Here is a 12,719-nt window from a genome sequence, read left to right as displayed (position 1 = left end):
CCTGGTCAAGGCACATATGGGAGTTGATGCTTCTAGCTCCTCCCCCCTTCTCTCTCTCTGTCTCTCCTCTCTCTCTCTCTCTGTCTCTCCCTCTCCTCTCTAAAATGAATAAATAAATAAATAATTAAAAAAAAAAAAAAGAGTTGAAGTTTAGGCCCCTGAAACCTGCATTTTGGAGAATACAGGAGCTAAGAGATGCTTGACCCTCCTCTATGCAATGGCCACTCCCATGAGTATTATGCAAATTTTTATGGATTAAAGTTCAGGACAGCCTGAAATGATGCTCTTCTACCTACAGTTGGGTAACTTGGGACACTTGAATGTCAGGCAATCAACCATTTGGCTAGTGAGAGTTTATAGCATAACAACAGTGAGTTATCTACAATAACAAGAAGTGCACAATGAATGAACACTAAGGGAAAAAAAGGCATATGGTGTTAAATTGTTCAAACCCCCCCACCCCCACCCCACCCCCACACACACAACCACCTCCAAACCAACACAATCAATCACCTGGGGTAAGTTCAAGTCCCTGGCGGGCTAAAAACTTTCCACTGCTTGTATCTCCACTCTAAAGACTTCTTGGGAATCGAAATAAACCAAAGCTGAACACAGTAAAGAAAGCTCAATCTCCAACTCTGCACCAAGAGCAGGTGGAACCTCCCTAAAATGCCTGGGTCCCTGGGGATCTCACAAACAGCCCTACCGCCCTCGCTATCTATAATGCTCCGCACGCCTTCTTCCCAGTTCCCTTTCGGACAGCCACCGACCCGAGCCCACACAGCGAGACGCCCGTCCACTTCCCCAGCCTAGTGAAAGGTTCGGGCCGCTCCCGCGCTGCCCGGCTCGGCCCCTGGGTCTCTCGGCTCACCCCAGGCAGCCAGACAGTCGATTTGCAGAGGCAGCTTTTCCAGGATTGGCACCGGCTCAAAGGCATCGTGCATGGCTGCGAGCAGAGAGTCGCCGTAGATAGTCACCCTGAGCGTGCCGGGCCGGGTTCGTGAACAGAAGCACGCCCAAGGAAGAATCGACTAGGACCCGGCCAAGGACCCCACTACTGAGCCTTCCGCAGCATAGCCATCACTAACACCGGACTTCCTGCCGGCCTAGCCCACCCCTTCCGTAGCCGGAGTCCCGCCCCTTCCGCCCGGCTCCTGAAGCACCTACAAGTAATGCACCAGCGCTTGTGTTCCCACTTCCCAGAGATCCTTCGTCCTGGAGTAACCATAGGCTTAATTAAAAAGGGGAGATTTTAATCTTAGATCTGTCTTAAGAAGTGTAGTGTGGTAGTGAAAGAATTCGGGTTTTGGCGTCAGACCTGATATGGAGATCTGCCATATAGGAATTAGCAGTGATATTTAAGGAATTTAATCTTCTATGGACTTATATTTCCTACCTGCAAAAGGATGGCAGTTTTATGTACTTCCCAAGCATTGTAAGCGTTTAGCAATGCCAGACACACTCAGCACTCGATAAATGGTAGTGTATTACCATTATAATCACAGATTTACTTTTACATTTTAAAGGTTGTTCCAAGCCAATGGTTCTCCATGGGTGGTCCCTAGACCAGCAGCATCAGCATCACCTGGGAACTTGTTAGAAATGCAGTTTCAGGCCTTATTCTAGCTTTACTCAATCAAAACTTTGAAGGGGGGTAGGTAGGGTGGAGGTGTCCAGCAGTCTGTTTTAATGTTTCCAAAGAGAGTCCATGCACTTGAAACTTTAAGAACCACTGCAAGAATGATCAGTATCTGGCAATTTACCCCCAAGAAAACAGAAGGTTATGTCATAGCATTAAGCATTTTAATTTCAAGCAAAAATGTAAAAGAAAAATAAGGGTGAGTCATGATATGAAGTAAAAAAAAAAAAAAAAAAAGGTCTGGGTCACTTTATTTTTTATACAATGTCAGTTTCTTCACCTGTAAATTATGAATATTTTCCTGACTTTAACAAATTGTTTCTGATGATAATCAAATGAAATATTTTCAATAGTAAGAAACACAAAAATTACTAAACAAATCTTATGTCTCATTTTTACCATAGAAACTGAACATCTTGAAAATTTAGAATTGCCAGCAGCTGTGCTGGAAGATGGTCCAAATAATATCTTGTAGTTCCAGGATCAAGGACCAAGACTGAAAAAAAAAAAATCACCATGGCAAAACAGCTATAGAGAACTGTTAACACTGTCACTATAGTGTGAGTTAGTGAAGATTGTGGTCATGTGGTTATTGGTTTCAACAGATGGGAAGACAATATATAATAAAAACCATGGAAGTAAAATTCCCACAAGAGTTTAGAGGAAAGAAGAGTTTTTACAGAAAGTCTAAAAAGAGAGAAAAACACACTAATTTTGTTAAAATTTTTTTATATTAAAAAATGGCATGAACTTTCTATATAGAACAAAACTCTTGGGAAGGCAAAATAGACAAAACCATTAAAACAGAAATATAATGCTTCAAATGAATCCCATCACCTTGTGATGCTTCTTATAACAGTCTCTAAACCAACACCAGATACAAGAACAATTGATCCTAAAGAAAAAGCAGCAGTCCAGGGCCTCCATATTACTTCATGCAGGAAAACTTTAACCTAAGCCAAAAGAACCTGTTTCCTTTATATTAGCTCCTGCTTCTGAAGAATTATAGTCCTTAAGGGGGTGCTCTCTCACAAGCACGTAGATGGAGTGCCTCTCTGCATCTGGTATAACATCCAGTGAATGGCATGAAGGCAAACAAAGCAGTGCCTGGGACTCTGCAGTGCTGCCTTGGAGGCTTACAAAACAGTAGTTAAAAGTTCCGGAGTGTGCACCACATTGCCAGCAATGGGATGTGTCACAATAGCAGATGTCAAAAGAGTTAAACTAATATTTCTCTCTAAAGTACATCTGAAATAGAAAAATCTTTAATATATACCATTTGTAAACAAAATTGCACTTGATTTTGCTTTTTTAATGATCTGAATTACACTGTAACAGTTTCTTTCTCCCCTTTTTTCCTTTCTTTTAATCATTGATAAAAGAAAGAAAAGCCTTTTCTTCTCAAAATTATCTCAAGTCAGAAAGCCTTTTCTTCTCAAAATTACCTCTGCAAGATATAACCTTGGCTTCCTAGGAAATGGAAACATAACTAACAATTTCCCCCATCACCTCTGTAACTCCCTAAAAATAAGTAAAAAATACAGGCGGTTGCTCCTGGAGATTACATATTATAGTGTTGATGTCATATAGTTCTTTAGAAGATGTTAAATTTTTTAGTTTGACAAATTAAACAATTTAAACATCATAGAAGGTTCAGGAACAACACACATAAGTTGCATCAACATCCATGTCAGGGTGTGGGAGGGAATGGGGCATCAATGTTCTAAATAGAAAACTTGTAGATTTTTCTCATCCTATGAACTTGTTTTCAATAAGATGTTCTCCCAGTTCTGACACCCCTCGCCAGCTCCAATGCCCAAAGATCAAGGAACAGATCAGGTTGTCATTGCCTCCTTTAATCCCATGGAGTAGTGTAGAAGACTGACAGAAGATGATCTCTTCCCAGATACTAGCCATCTTCAACTGCACATCTTCCCACTCTTTACTCCATTTTGGATCTTTCAAAGTGTGTGATCATTCGTTCCTTTAAAAAGAGTTTATTCAGAATACATTAATTTTGTATGGTCTACATTCCAAACATCTTCTACATAAATGAGGCACACATGCATTTTCTGTGAGTACTTGTTCATGTTCATTAAATACTTAGAATGTTGGTTGAACCTGAGGAACCAAGTTCAAAACCCCAAGGTCACTGGCTTGAGCGTGGGCTTACCAGCTTGACCACAGGGTCTCTGGCTTGAGCATGGAATCATAGACATAAGCCCAAAGGTCACTGGCTTGAGGCCCAAAGTTGCTGGCTTGAGACTCAAAGTTGCTAGCTTGAGCAAGGGGGTCACTGGCTCATCTGGAGCCCCCCAGTCAAGGCACATACGAGAAAGCAATCAATGAGCAACTAAGGTGCTGCAACTGTGAGTTAATGCTTCTCATCTCTCTCCCTTCCTGTCTGTCTGTCCCACTTTTTCTTGCTAAAAAAAAAAAAAAAAAAAAAAATTAACAATCAAAATTTCTAGGCTTCTGTACATCAAAACACAAATTATAGGAATCGCATGGGCAACCAGCCACGGTATACAGAAGTGACCGTCTTCATTTCTATGCCTCTTCCTCCCCTTCTCTCTCTCTGTCTTTCTCTTACCTTCCTGAAGCCATGGCTCACAGATTGGTTTGAACAAGTTGCCCTGGAGTACAAAGGATGGCTCCTGGAGCCTCCTCCCCCAGATGCAAAAAAATAGCTCGGTTGCCGAGCAACAGCCTCAGATGGGCAGAGAATCCCCTTTGTCCATCTGAGGCTTGCTGGGTGGCTCTCTGTTGGGCACATGGGGGGAGTCTGTCTCTCTGCCTCCCCTCCTCTCACTTAAAAAAAAAAGAAAAAAAGGAATGTTTTAGTCAATTAAGATGATTAAACAAATATTTACTTAAGATTGAATTTTAATAAAAATATGTACCATCTCTGATTCAAAAATTTAACTTGAATAGTTATAAATATGGGCAAAGATTTAGTCACAAGCATTTCTACTGCAACACTCAAAATTATAATAAAATACTAGAAAGAATATCCAAAAATACAGAATTATATAAAACTATGGTACATCCTTAATGAGTATTATATACTCATTAAAATTACATTAATAAAAAAGTTCTAGAGATCTGTTGCACAATGATATATACATAGTTAACACTGTGCACTTGAGAGTCGTTAGGATGGTCATTTAATGTGTTTTTCACCATAATTTTTGGTGCACTCTAAAAAGCTTTCTGAAGGGCCCTGGCCGGTTGGCTCAGCGGTAGAGCGTCGGCCTAGCGTGCGGAGGACCCGGGTTCGATTCCCGGCCAGGGCACACAGGAGAAGCGCCCATTTGCTTCTCCACCCCTCCGCAGCGCTTTCCTCTCTGTCTCTCTCTTCCCCTCCCGCAGCCAAGGCTCCATTGGAGCAGAGATGGCCCGGGCGCTGGGCATGGCTCTGTGGCCTCTGCCTCAGGCGCTAGAGTGGCTCTGGTCGCAATATGGCGACGCCCAGGATGGGCAGAGCATCGCCCCCTGGGGGGCAGAGCACCACCCCTGGTGGGCGGGCCGGGTGGATCCCGGTCAGGCGCATGCGGGAGTCTGTCTGACTGTCTCTCCCTGTTTCCAGCTTCAGAAAAATGAAAAAAAAAAAAAAAAAAAAAAAAAAAAAAAAAAAAAAAAGCTTTCTGAAATCAAGAGACTCTAACCTAATATAAAAATGTGTCCAGAACTAGTACCCATTAACTCGGACTGCAATTCTTTATATAAGACTTTATTGTGAAGCCCTCCAGATGCACTGTATGGAAGAATACTAAAAGATTAAAAACCAATGTAAACATTAGAGGTACTAATTATAATACTATCTGAAGAGGATAGGTAACAGACAACATTGAATAATAATAGTAGGTAACTTAAAATAATTTATATCTTCCTTTGGTCTATGATATTCCTTTCTTAATCCTTTTATTATTTTTGCCTAGATTATATAAGGGTTAAACCTGAATTTCTTAAAGACAAAGGAAGTAGAAAGTGGGACAGTACGGTATTTGCTACCCAAATTAAACAAAGACATTCTCAAGTCTGACCACATAACTCTGGAAAAGGGTGGCATAAACAGAAGGTAAACATTCTTGAATATTTGCGTTCTAGTATTAGTATTTCTATTCTCATCCCTTTCAATGATACTCAATTTACTAAGTCAAATCTCCCTGAACAGAGAAGGTATGATTCCCTATTAAGTTACCAGGCTCATATTTTATGCACATAATTTTATTACTAACCTCATCTGAATCCAGAAGGGCTGGAAGTGCTCTGTAGGTAGAAAAAGACCAAACTGAATAATGTAAAACAAAGGCATAAATGGTCCATAAAGGGGAGTGGAATAATGAATGCAGTTTAAAGCTTTTCTTTCTTCTGGTAACTATCTAAGATTTGTATCTTATTAATGGCTATTTCAGGGAGGAGAATGCAAATAAAAAATAAGACTCAAAGTTACTGAAATTGAGTAGAAAAAAAATTCTATATTGTAATAGGACCAATGTTAAATGTCATCTTTCTAAGCAAAAATGTCATCTGAATGATTAATATCAACTACTTTTGTTTGTATATTTTCATCTTTTACTTCTAGCGTTAACATTCTCATTAGTATGCTCTGCCCCTCACTTAGTATATATTAAAAGTAATACTAACTATGAAATAGAATTCTGATAGTAATAATTTAAAAACTTACACATCTGGGCCCTGGCCAGTTGGCTCAGCGGTAGAGAGTCAGCCCAGTGTAAGTCCCAGGTTCGATTCCCAGTCAAGGCACACAGAAGAAGCGACCATATGCTTCTCCACCTCTTCCTACCCTTCTCTTTCTATCTCTCCCCCTCCTGCAGCCCAGGCTCAATTGATTCTAGCCCCAGGCACTGAGGATGGCTCCATGGCCTCACCTTAGGCGCTAAAATAGTTCAGTTATTGAGCAATGGAGCAATGGTCCCAGATGGGCAGAGCATCCCCCAGTAGGGAGCTTGCTAGGTGGACCCCATTGGGGCACATGCAGGAGTCTGTATATCTCTGCCTCCCCACCTCTCACTAAAAAAAAACAACACAACAAAAACACTTACACATCTGTCACAGAAGAAGGAACATTTTCTTCTACCCACTTCAAATCATCTTCCTGCAGGGAACATACAAATACCAGTTGTTGATAAAATATATAAAATAATACATCTCGAGTAAGAATATAAAGAGAACTTAAAATCTTTACATTTAATTTTGTAACTCTGAAGTAGCACGTTCATATAACAAATGGGACTGCTAACAGTACAGTAAAGTAACTTTAAAAAACTACACAAAAGAGGCCCAGGAGGGTTAGCTCAGTCAATGAAAGCATGGTCCCAAACACCAAGGTTGTGGGTTCAATCCCTGGTCAAGGCACATGGAAAGTGACAAATGAATGCACAACTAAGTGGAACAACAAATGAATGCTTCTCTCACTCTCTTGCTCTCAAACCAATCCATAAAACAAACAACTACCTACATAACCAAAATATACAATGATGTCCTACAACCTTAAATGCTTTCTACTTAAGGGTCTAAACCTAGCATTCACTTCATGAAAGTTTTGCTCCTTAAAACTGAGATAAAGTCCTTAATGTAGAGTAAATGCACAGTTCTAATTAAAGGAAACCAAAAAATGCTGACTAAAAATCTAGTTTTTACTACAAAAAAGACTTTAGGTTATTAATCAGGCTAAGACTTCATTGATGAAAACTATTAAACAAAACCATCAGACTTCTGGTACGTTTTCAGGACATGGTAGCAAACCATCTAGTTAAAGATTACTTCAGTTCTAGATAGACTCACTTGCTGTCTCTGTTTATAAAAATGTAAACGTAGTATGCATTTAAAAAAATTCTGAAGCGGGTTTACAGCATAGGAAAAGAAACTCACTAAGGACCGTACAGAACCACTGAGCTCCTCTACGGGCTGGAGGACAGGGCAAACAGGAAAGAAGTCAGACTTACTGCTTTGTTTGCTTTACTATTTCCATTTGATTCTTGTTTAGTACTTCTCATTTTCATTCCTTCTATAGAAGGATAAAAAGAAGATTGGTTAACTATGTCAGTATACTAATGCTTGACAAAAATGGATTCAGAGCTTTATTTTAAGCTTTGCTGTTGAATTATACAACAGATGTTTCTCCATCTTTACATTTATGATGGGAAGTTCAAAGCCAAATTTTCAGCTCATCTCCAGTAAACAAATTGGACATTTAATGTTCAATTATTTCCAGAACTTACCATAGGTTCATCTTAAGATTCATGCCCTTATTTCTGTTTCTCCCTATACACAGCTATAAAGTAATAAACAGTGTAATTCTATAAAAGTATCTTGATTTTGATACTCAAAATGTTACATGGCTGACCCTTGAACAACATGCATTTTAACTGTGTGTGTCCCTTTCTATGTGGCTTTTTTCAATAAACACATTAAATGTATTTTTTCCTTATGATTTTAATAACTACCTTTACTCTAGCTTACTCTATTTTAAGACACATATAACATTCAAAATATGTGTTAAATGACTGTTTATACTGTCAGTAAGACTTCCTTCCTGTCAATGTAGGGCATAAAGTTTCTGAGGAGTCAAGAGTTATACACAGATTTTTGACAGCATGGGGTCAACACCCCTAACCCCCGTGTTGTTCAGGGTCAACTGTACTGAGTTTATTTCTAAAAACCAGAAAAGAACATTTATAGGGCAAACAAAAAGTAAATTTTATCACTACCAAAGCTTTCTTTCAGCATAGGTTCCTTTTGTTCATCCTCTTCTTCTTCCTCAGATAACGGTGAAAAGGCAAACCTGAGGAAACAAAGGTGGAATGTAAGGAAAACGACAAAAACAGATCCACTATATGGATTTTACAGAAAAAACTGAAGCTCCCAATTATAGTCATTCATAAAATCAGTTTACCATCCTAAATAATAAAATCATTTTCCCCCTTCAGAAAGCCTGTATTAGCAATGGGGAAGCAGGACAGCACTGTATTTATAAGTGCAGGTTCAGCCACATCCTACCTGTGATTTTAGACAAGTGATATATTCTCTGTTCCCCAGTTTTCCCATCTGTAAATGGGATAACAAAACATTACTCACAGGTGTTCTGTGAAAAGTACACTAAGTCATTTCAAAAAGTGCTTAGAGAAATACCTGACACACGGTAAGCATTCAATAAATGTTCATTTACAAGTGCATGTATCACACAGAGGTAAGTGAATTCTCATATAATTTAAATACTCAGCCTTCAATTTGGTAGCTGAGATGGAAGCCCTGATCTTGTGTGTTTCAAGTAATTTAAAATCTGCTTCCAAGTGGGAAACTGGGAAGATGAAGGACTAACCCCCCGGTATATCTCAGATATCTCTTCTTCACAACTTCCAAGAGACTCAGTAGACAGGTCATGTCTAGAATGCTTTAGCTTCTAACTTGCTTTATACTTACTATTGCCTATTATTTTCACTTTATGTTGTTTTTAAATCTACCTTCTGGATTAAAAATTTCTCTAAGCTAGGAATAATAGGGAACATTTGCAACATGTTAAAAGATAAGTAACAAAATTTCAGTCAGTAGCAAAGTTAATGATGAACTTTGAGAGCATTTTTTACTTATTGTGTGCACAAGCACACACTCAAGAGAAAGAAACAGAGAGACAGAGGCAGACAGACAGACAGAAAGATGAGAAGCATCAGCTTGTAAGTTGTGGTACTTTTAGTTGGTCATTGATTGCTTCTCATATATGCCTTGACTAGGGGGGCTACAGCTGAGCCAGCGACCCCTTGCTCAAGCCAGCAACCTTTGGGATTAAGCCAGTGACCATGGAGTCATGTCTATGATCCCATGTTCAAGTTAGCGACCCTGTGCTCAAGGTAGAAGAGCCAATGCTCAAGCCAGCAACCTCGGGGTTTTGAACCTGGGTCCTTATTGTCCCAGGTCGATGCTCTATCCACTGTGCTACCACCTGGTCAAGCAAGAAGCATTTATTGTAAAGTAAGACTAAGAAGGTCCACTCTCTTGCCTGACCTGTGATGGCACAGTGGATCAAGTGTTGATCTGGAATGCTGAGGTCATTGGTTTGAAACCCTGGGCATGCCTAGTGAAGGCACAAACAAGAAACAACTACTACCAGTTGATACTTCTATTCTCCCCACCTTCTCTCTCTCTATCCTCTCTCTAAAATCAATAAATAAAATCTTTTAAAAAATTAACTATACCCTTGTACACCAACAAGAAGGCCCACACTCACTTGTCTCAGTTCAACAGCCTAGCCAACAAAAAACCAGAAATGAGGCAGTAAGATTATTTGGAAAGAAATAACATTGTCATTACTGTAGCAAATAAACAACTACTAAGAAAACTGAAAAATTATCAGAGCTAACAAGGTAATTATAGGAGTGTTGATGGATATGATAAATATACAAAAACTAACAGCATCCCTATGTATTTGGAAAAGCTACATTTATTATTTTTAAAGTATGCATCCTAAGAGTCACAAAATTACAAAAAATTTTTTAAATATAATCATAAAACGTAACTGACATTGAAAGAACTTTAAAAAAATAGATACATCTTCAAAGATGGAATTATCAAAAAGAATTCCCTAATTAATTCATTAGTTCTATTAAACTCCAAAAAAATTTGATAGGATTTTCCTAAAATTAAACAATTGCAAAGGATATTAAAAAAAAAATAGGGAGAGGGTGGTTTAGGCCATCTGGAGACCAGGAATTATCAGAGAACTAAGACATTTAAGTGTGCTACTGATGCAGGATCAGAGCAACTGAAGAAAATGAAAACCTACAATCAACTCTTTAAAATCTCAATTGTGAAATTTTTAAAAAATTATAAAATAACTTCACCTCAAGCTAGGAAAGGATGTCTTAAGACACAAAACACAATCTATGAAGGAAAAAAATGACAAATTAATTTGACTCTATATTTTCAAGTTTTTCTATAACCAAGAACATCATAAAAAGGTTCAAAGATAATCAATAAACCCTGGTTACAGTTAATAGTTATAGATATAAATGCAATGGGGGAAAAATAGAGCAAGGAAGCACTAAAAAGTGTCTAAGAATTGATGTACAAGGGTATTTAACACACGACTGTAGCTTATGTCTATTTTTACTGCCCACTATGCATGAGTAACATAGCAGAACTTTAGAGGGGCCTACTTACAAGGATTCCCCCTTGGCTGGTGTCTGGCAACCTGGTACTTTGACCTGCTCCCTTACTGATAGGGTGGATCACTGTACCTAGATTATCTGTCCAATACAACCTATAATAAACTTTGCTTGCCTTCTGGAAATCTGGAATTTTGGTATAAATTAAGTAGAGGGTGCTTATGCATCAAGTACCCAATAAAAATCTGAGTGCTGAGTCTCTTAATAGGCTTCCCTGAGTAGAAACACTGCTACTGCATTTTGTTGCTAAGGAAAAGAGAGCATGCTTGATGTACCTCCTTAGAGAAGATGAAGAAATAGAAATTTTTTTAGACTCAACCTGTGTCTTTTCCCCTTCCTGATTACATCATTTTATTGTAAAAAACCTTTGCTCTAAGTACAATTATACACTGAATTCCAGAGGTCCTTCTAAACACACGGGTGATCTTGGGACCCTGAACCACCCCAATATGAAGTTGTCCAAATGCCCATCAGTATGGAAATAAGTTAATTAGCTATATCAGTGGTGCAGTGGATAGAGCAGTGTTTCCCAACGTGGGGCCCACGCCCCACTAAGGGGAGCAATTTGAAAATGGACTCGACAGGACTTTAACTTTCGCCCCGGGCCATTTAAATGCAATGCTAGATATCGGTACCAAATTTAACAAAAATTGCAATTCTTAAATAATTGTGGTAAATAATTATTAAGTATAATTTCATTTGACGAGACCAAAATATCAACTGGGTGATTGGTGTCGTCAAGTAAACTTCGTCCTGGGTTCACCGCGGAGCGTGCCGTCTGCCACGGGGAACCCTGGATGTTTTAAAAACTCGCTAAACAACGCAGTTATTCTCACCTAATTGGCCCATCGCAACTTCTGTAGTGTTTCACATCATTCAGTTGGTGTTAATTTGAAATAAGTGTCAGTCAAAACTGTTGTAAAAGCTTGTTGATTTAATAAGTATACATATATATTGTATAGATATAATTGGTATTTGATTTTATTTTTATCAATATTAAACTCTTTATGAAGTACTTCTTGCATCGGGGCTAGAAAGCACTAATATTTTATAAATATTATTGGGACTATAATAGTGCATGCACGACAATTTTAATTTTAGAAGCATAACTTTCCAGAAAATTTTCTCAAATGGAAAAAATATAGATACCTTTTGATTTGCAGTGGTAGTGTAGTAAATGTGTTATATACATTTAAATAAATATGAATTTTTAGTATACGTTTACTCTATGTCACATTGAATATATTTTAACACATATTTTAATATTAGTTTTTAATTGATCTTATTTTTATTTCTTATAGCCCATAGAAAAATGAGTGGTGCAAGCAAGAAAAAAAACTCATCAATATTCGGAGGAATATTTAAAATTTGGGTTCATACCCGCTGTTCACGATGAACGGATTCCTTTTTGTCTTTTATGCCAGCAATGCTTGACCAACGAATCAATGAAACGAGGTCGTCTTGAGGTGCATTTGAAGACGAAACATAGTGCTCATATTAATTTTTGAAAAAAGAACATTAAAGTCTCTATTTACTGCTCATACTTCAACTAATAATCGTGTTCTTGAGGCTAGTTATCAAATTTCTTTATTCATCGCTAAAACTGGAGAAAATCACACTATAGGAGAGAATTTAATAAAACCGTCAATATCAGCATTTCTTAAAACGGTTCTTGAAAAAGATGACAAAGATGTAAAAGCTATGCCACTCAGTGACAATACTGTTAGCAGAAGAATAGACGAAATGAGTGAGGATATTGAAAAACAACTTATTGAAAAGCTGAAAACAAGAAAATTCTTGCAAATGGATGAATCAACTTTGAGAGACAGCGAGGCAGTATTGATAACTTACATAAGATATATTGATAAAGGACATTTTGCTGAAGAAATGTT

The 12,719-nt window shown here is 38.2% G+C and overlaps 2 protein-coding genes across 5 annotated transcripts in view; both read right to left on the bottom strand.

The window, feature by feature from the left end:
* Window positions 1–1,087, bottom strand: part of VPS39 (VPS39 subunit of HOPS complex) — a 60,179-nt gene extending 59,092 nt beyond the window's left edge. For all 3 annotated transcript variants that reach the window (XM_066276945.1, XM_066276946.1, XM_066276947.1), the window contains exon 1: window positions 872–1,087. In XM_066276945.1, the coding sequence (XP_066133042.1) occupies window positions 872–944 (73 nt within the window). In that variant the 5' untranslated portion in view covers window positions 945–1,087. The remainder of the gene's footprint in view (window positions 1–871) is intronic.
* Window positions 1,088–3,080: 1,993 nt separating this feature from the next.
* Window positions 3,081–12,719, bottom strand: part of TMEM87A (transmembrane protein 87A) — a 59,598-nt gene continuing 49,959 nt past the window's right edge. For both annotated transcript variants that reach the window (XM_066276955.1, XM_066276956.1), the window contains exons 16-20: window positions 8,377–8,450; window positions 7,612–7,673; window positions 6,709–6,761; window positions 5,881–5,911; window positions 3,081–3,623 (exon numbers count right to left, since the gene is read on the bottom strand). In XM_066276955.1, the coding sequence (XP_066133052.1) occupies window positions 3,582–3,623; window positions 5,881–5,911; window positions 6,709–6,761; window positions 7,612–7,673; window positions 8,377–8,450 (262 nt within the window). In that variant the 3' untranslated portion in view covers window positions 3,081–3,581. The remainder of the gene's footprint in view (window positions 3,624–5,880; window positions 5,912–6,708; window positions 6,762–7,611; window positions 7,674–8,376; window positions 8,451–12,719) is intronic.

The sequence above is a fragment of the Saccopteryx bilineata genome, chromosome 4 (genome assembly GCF_036850765.1).
Source record: "Saccopteryx bilineata isolate mSacBil1 chromosome 4, mSacBil1_pri_phased_curated, whole genome shotgun sequence".
Classification (NCBI taxonomy): Eukaryota; Metazoa; Chordata; class Mammalia; order Chiroptera; family Emballonuridae; genus Saccopteryx; species Saccopteryx bilineata.
This window is presented reverse-complemented; position numbering and strand designations above follow the sequence as displayed.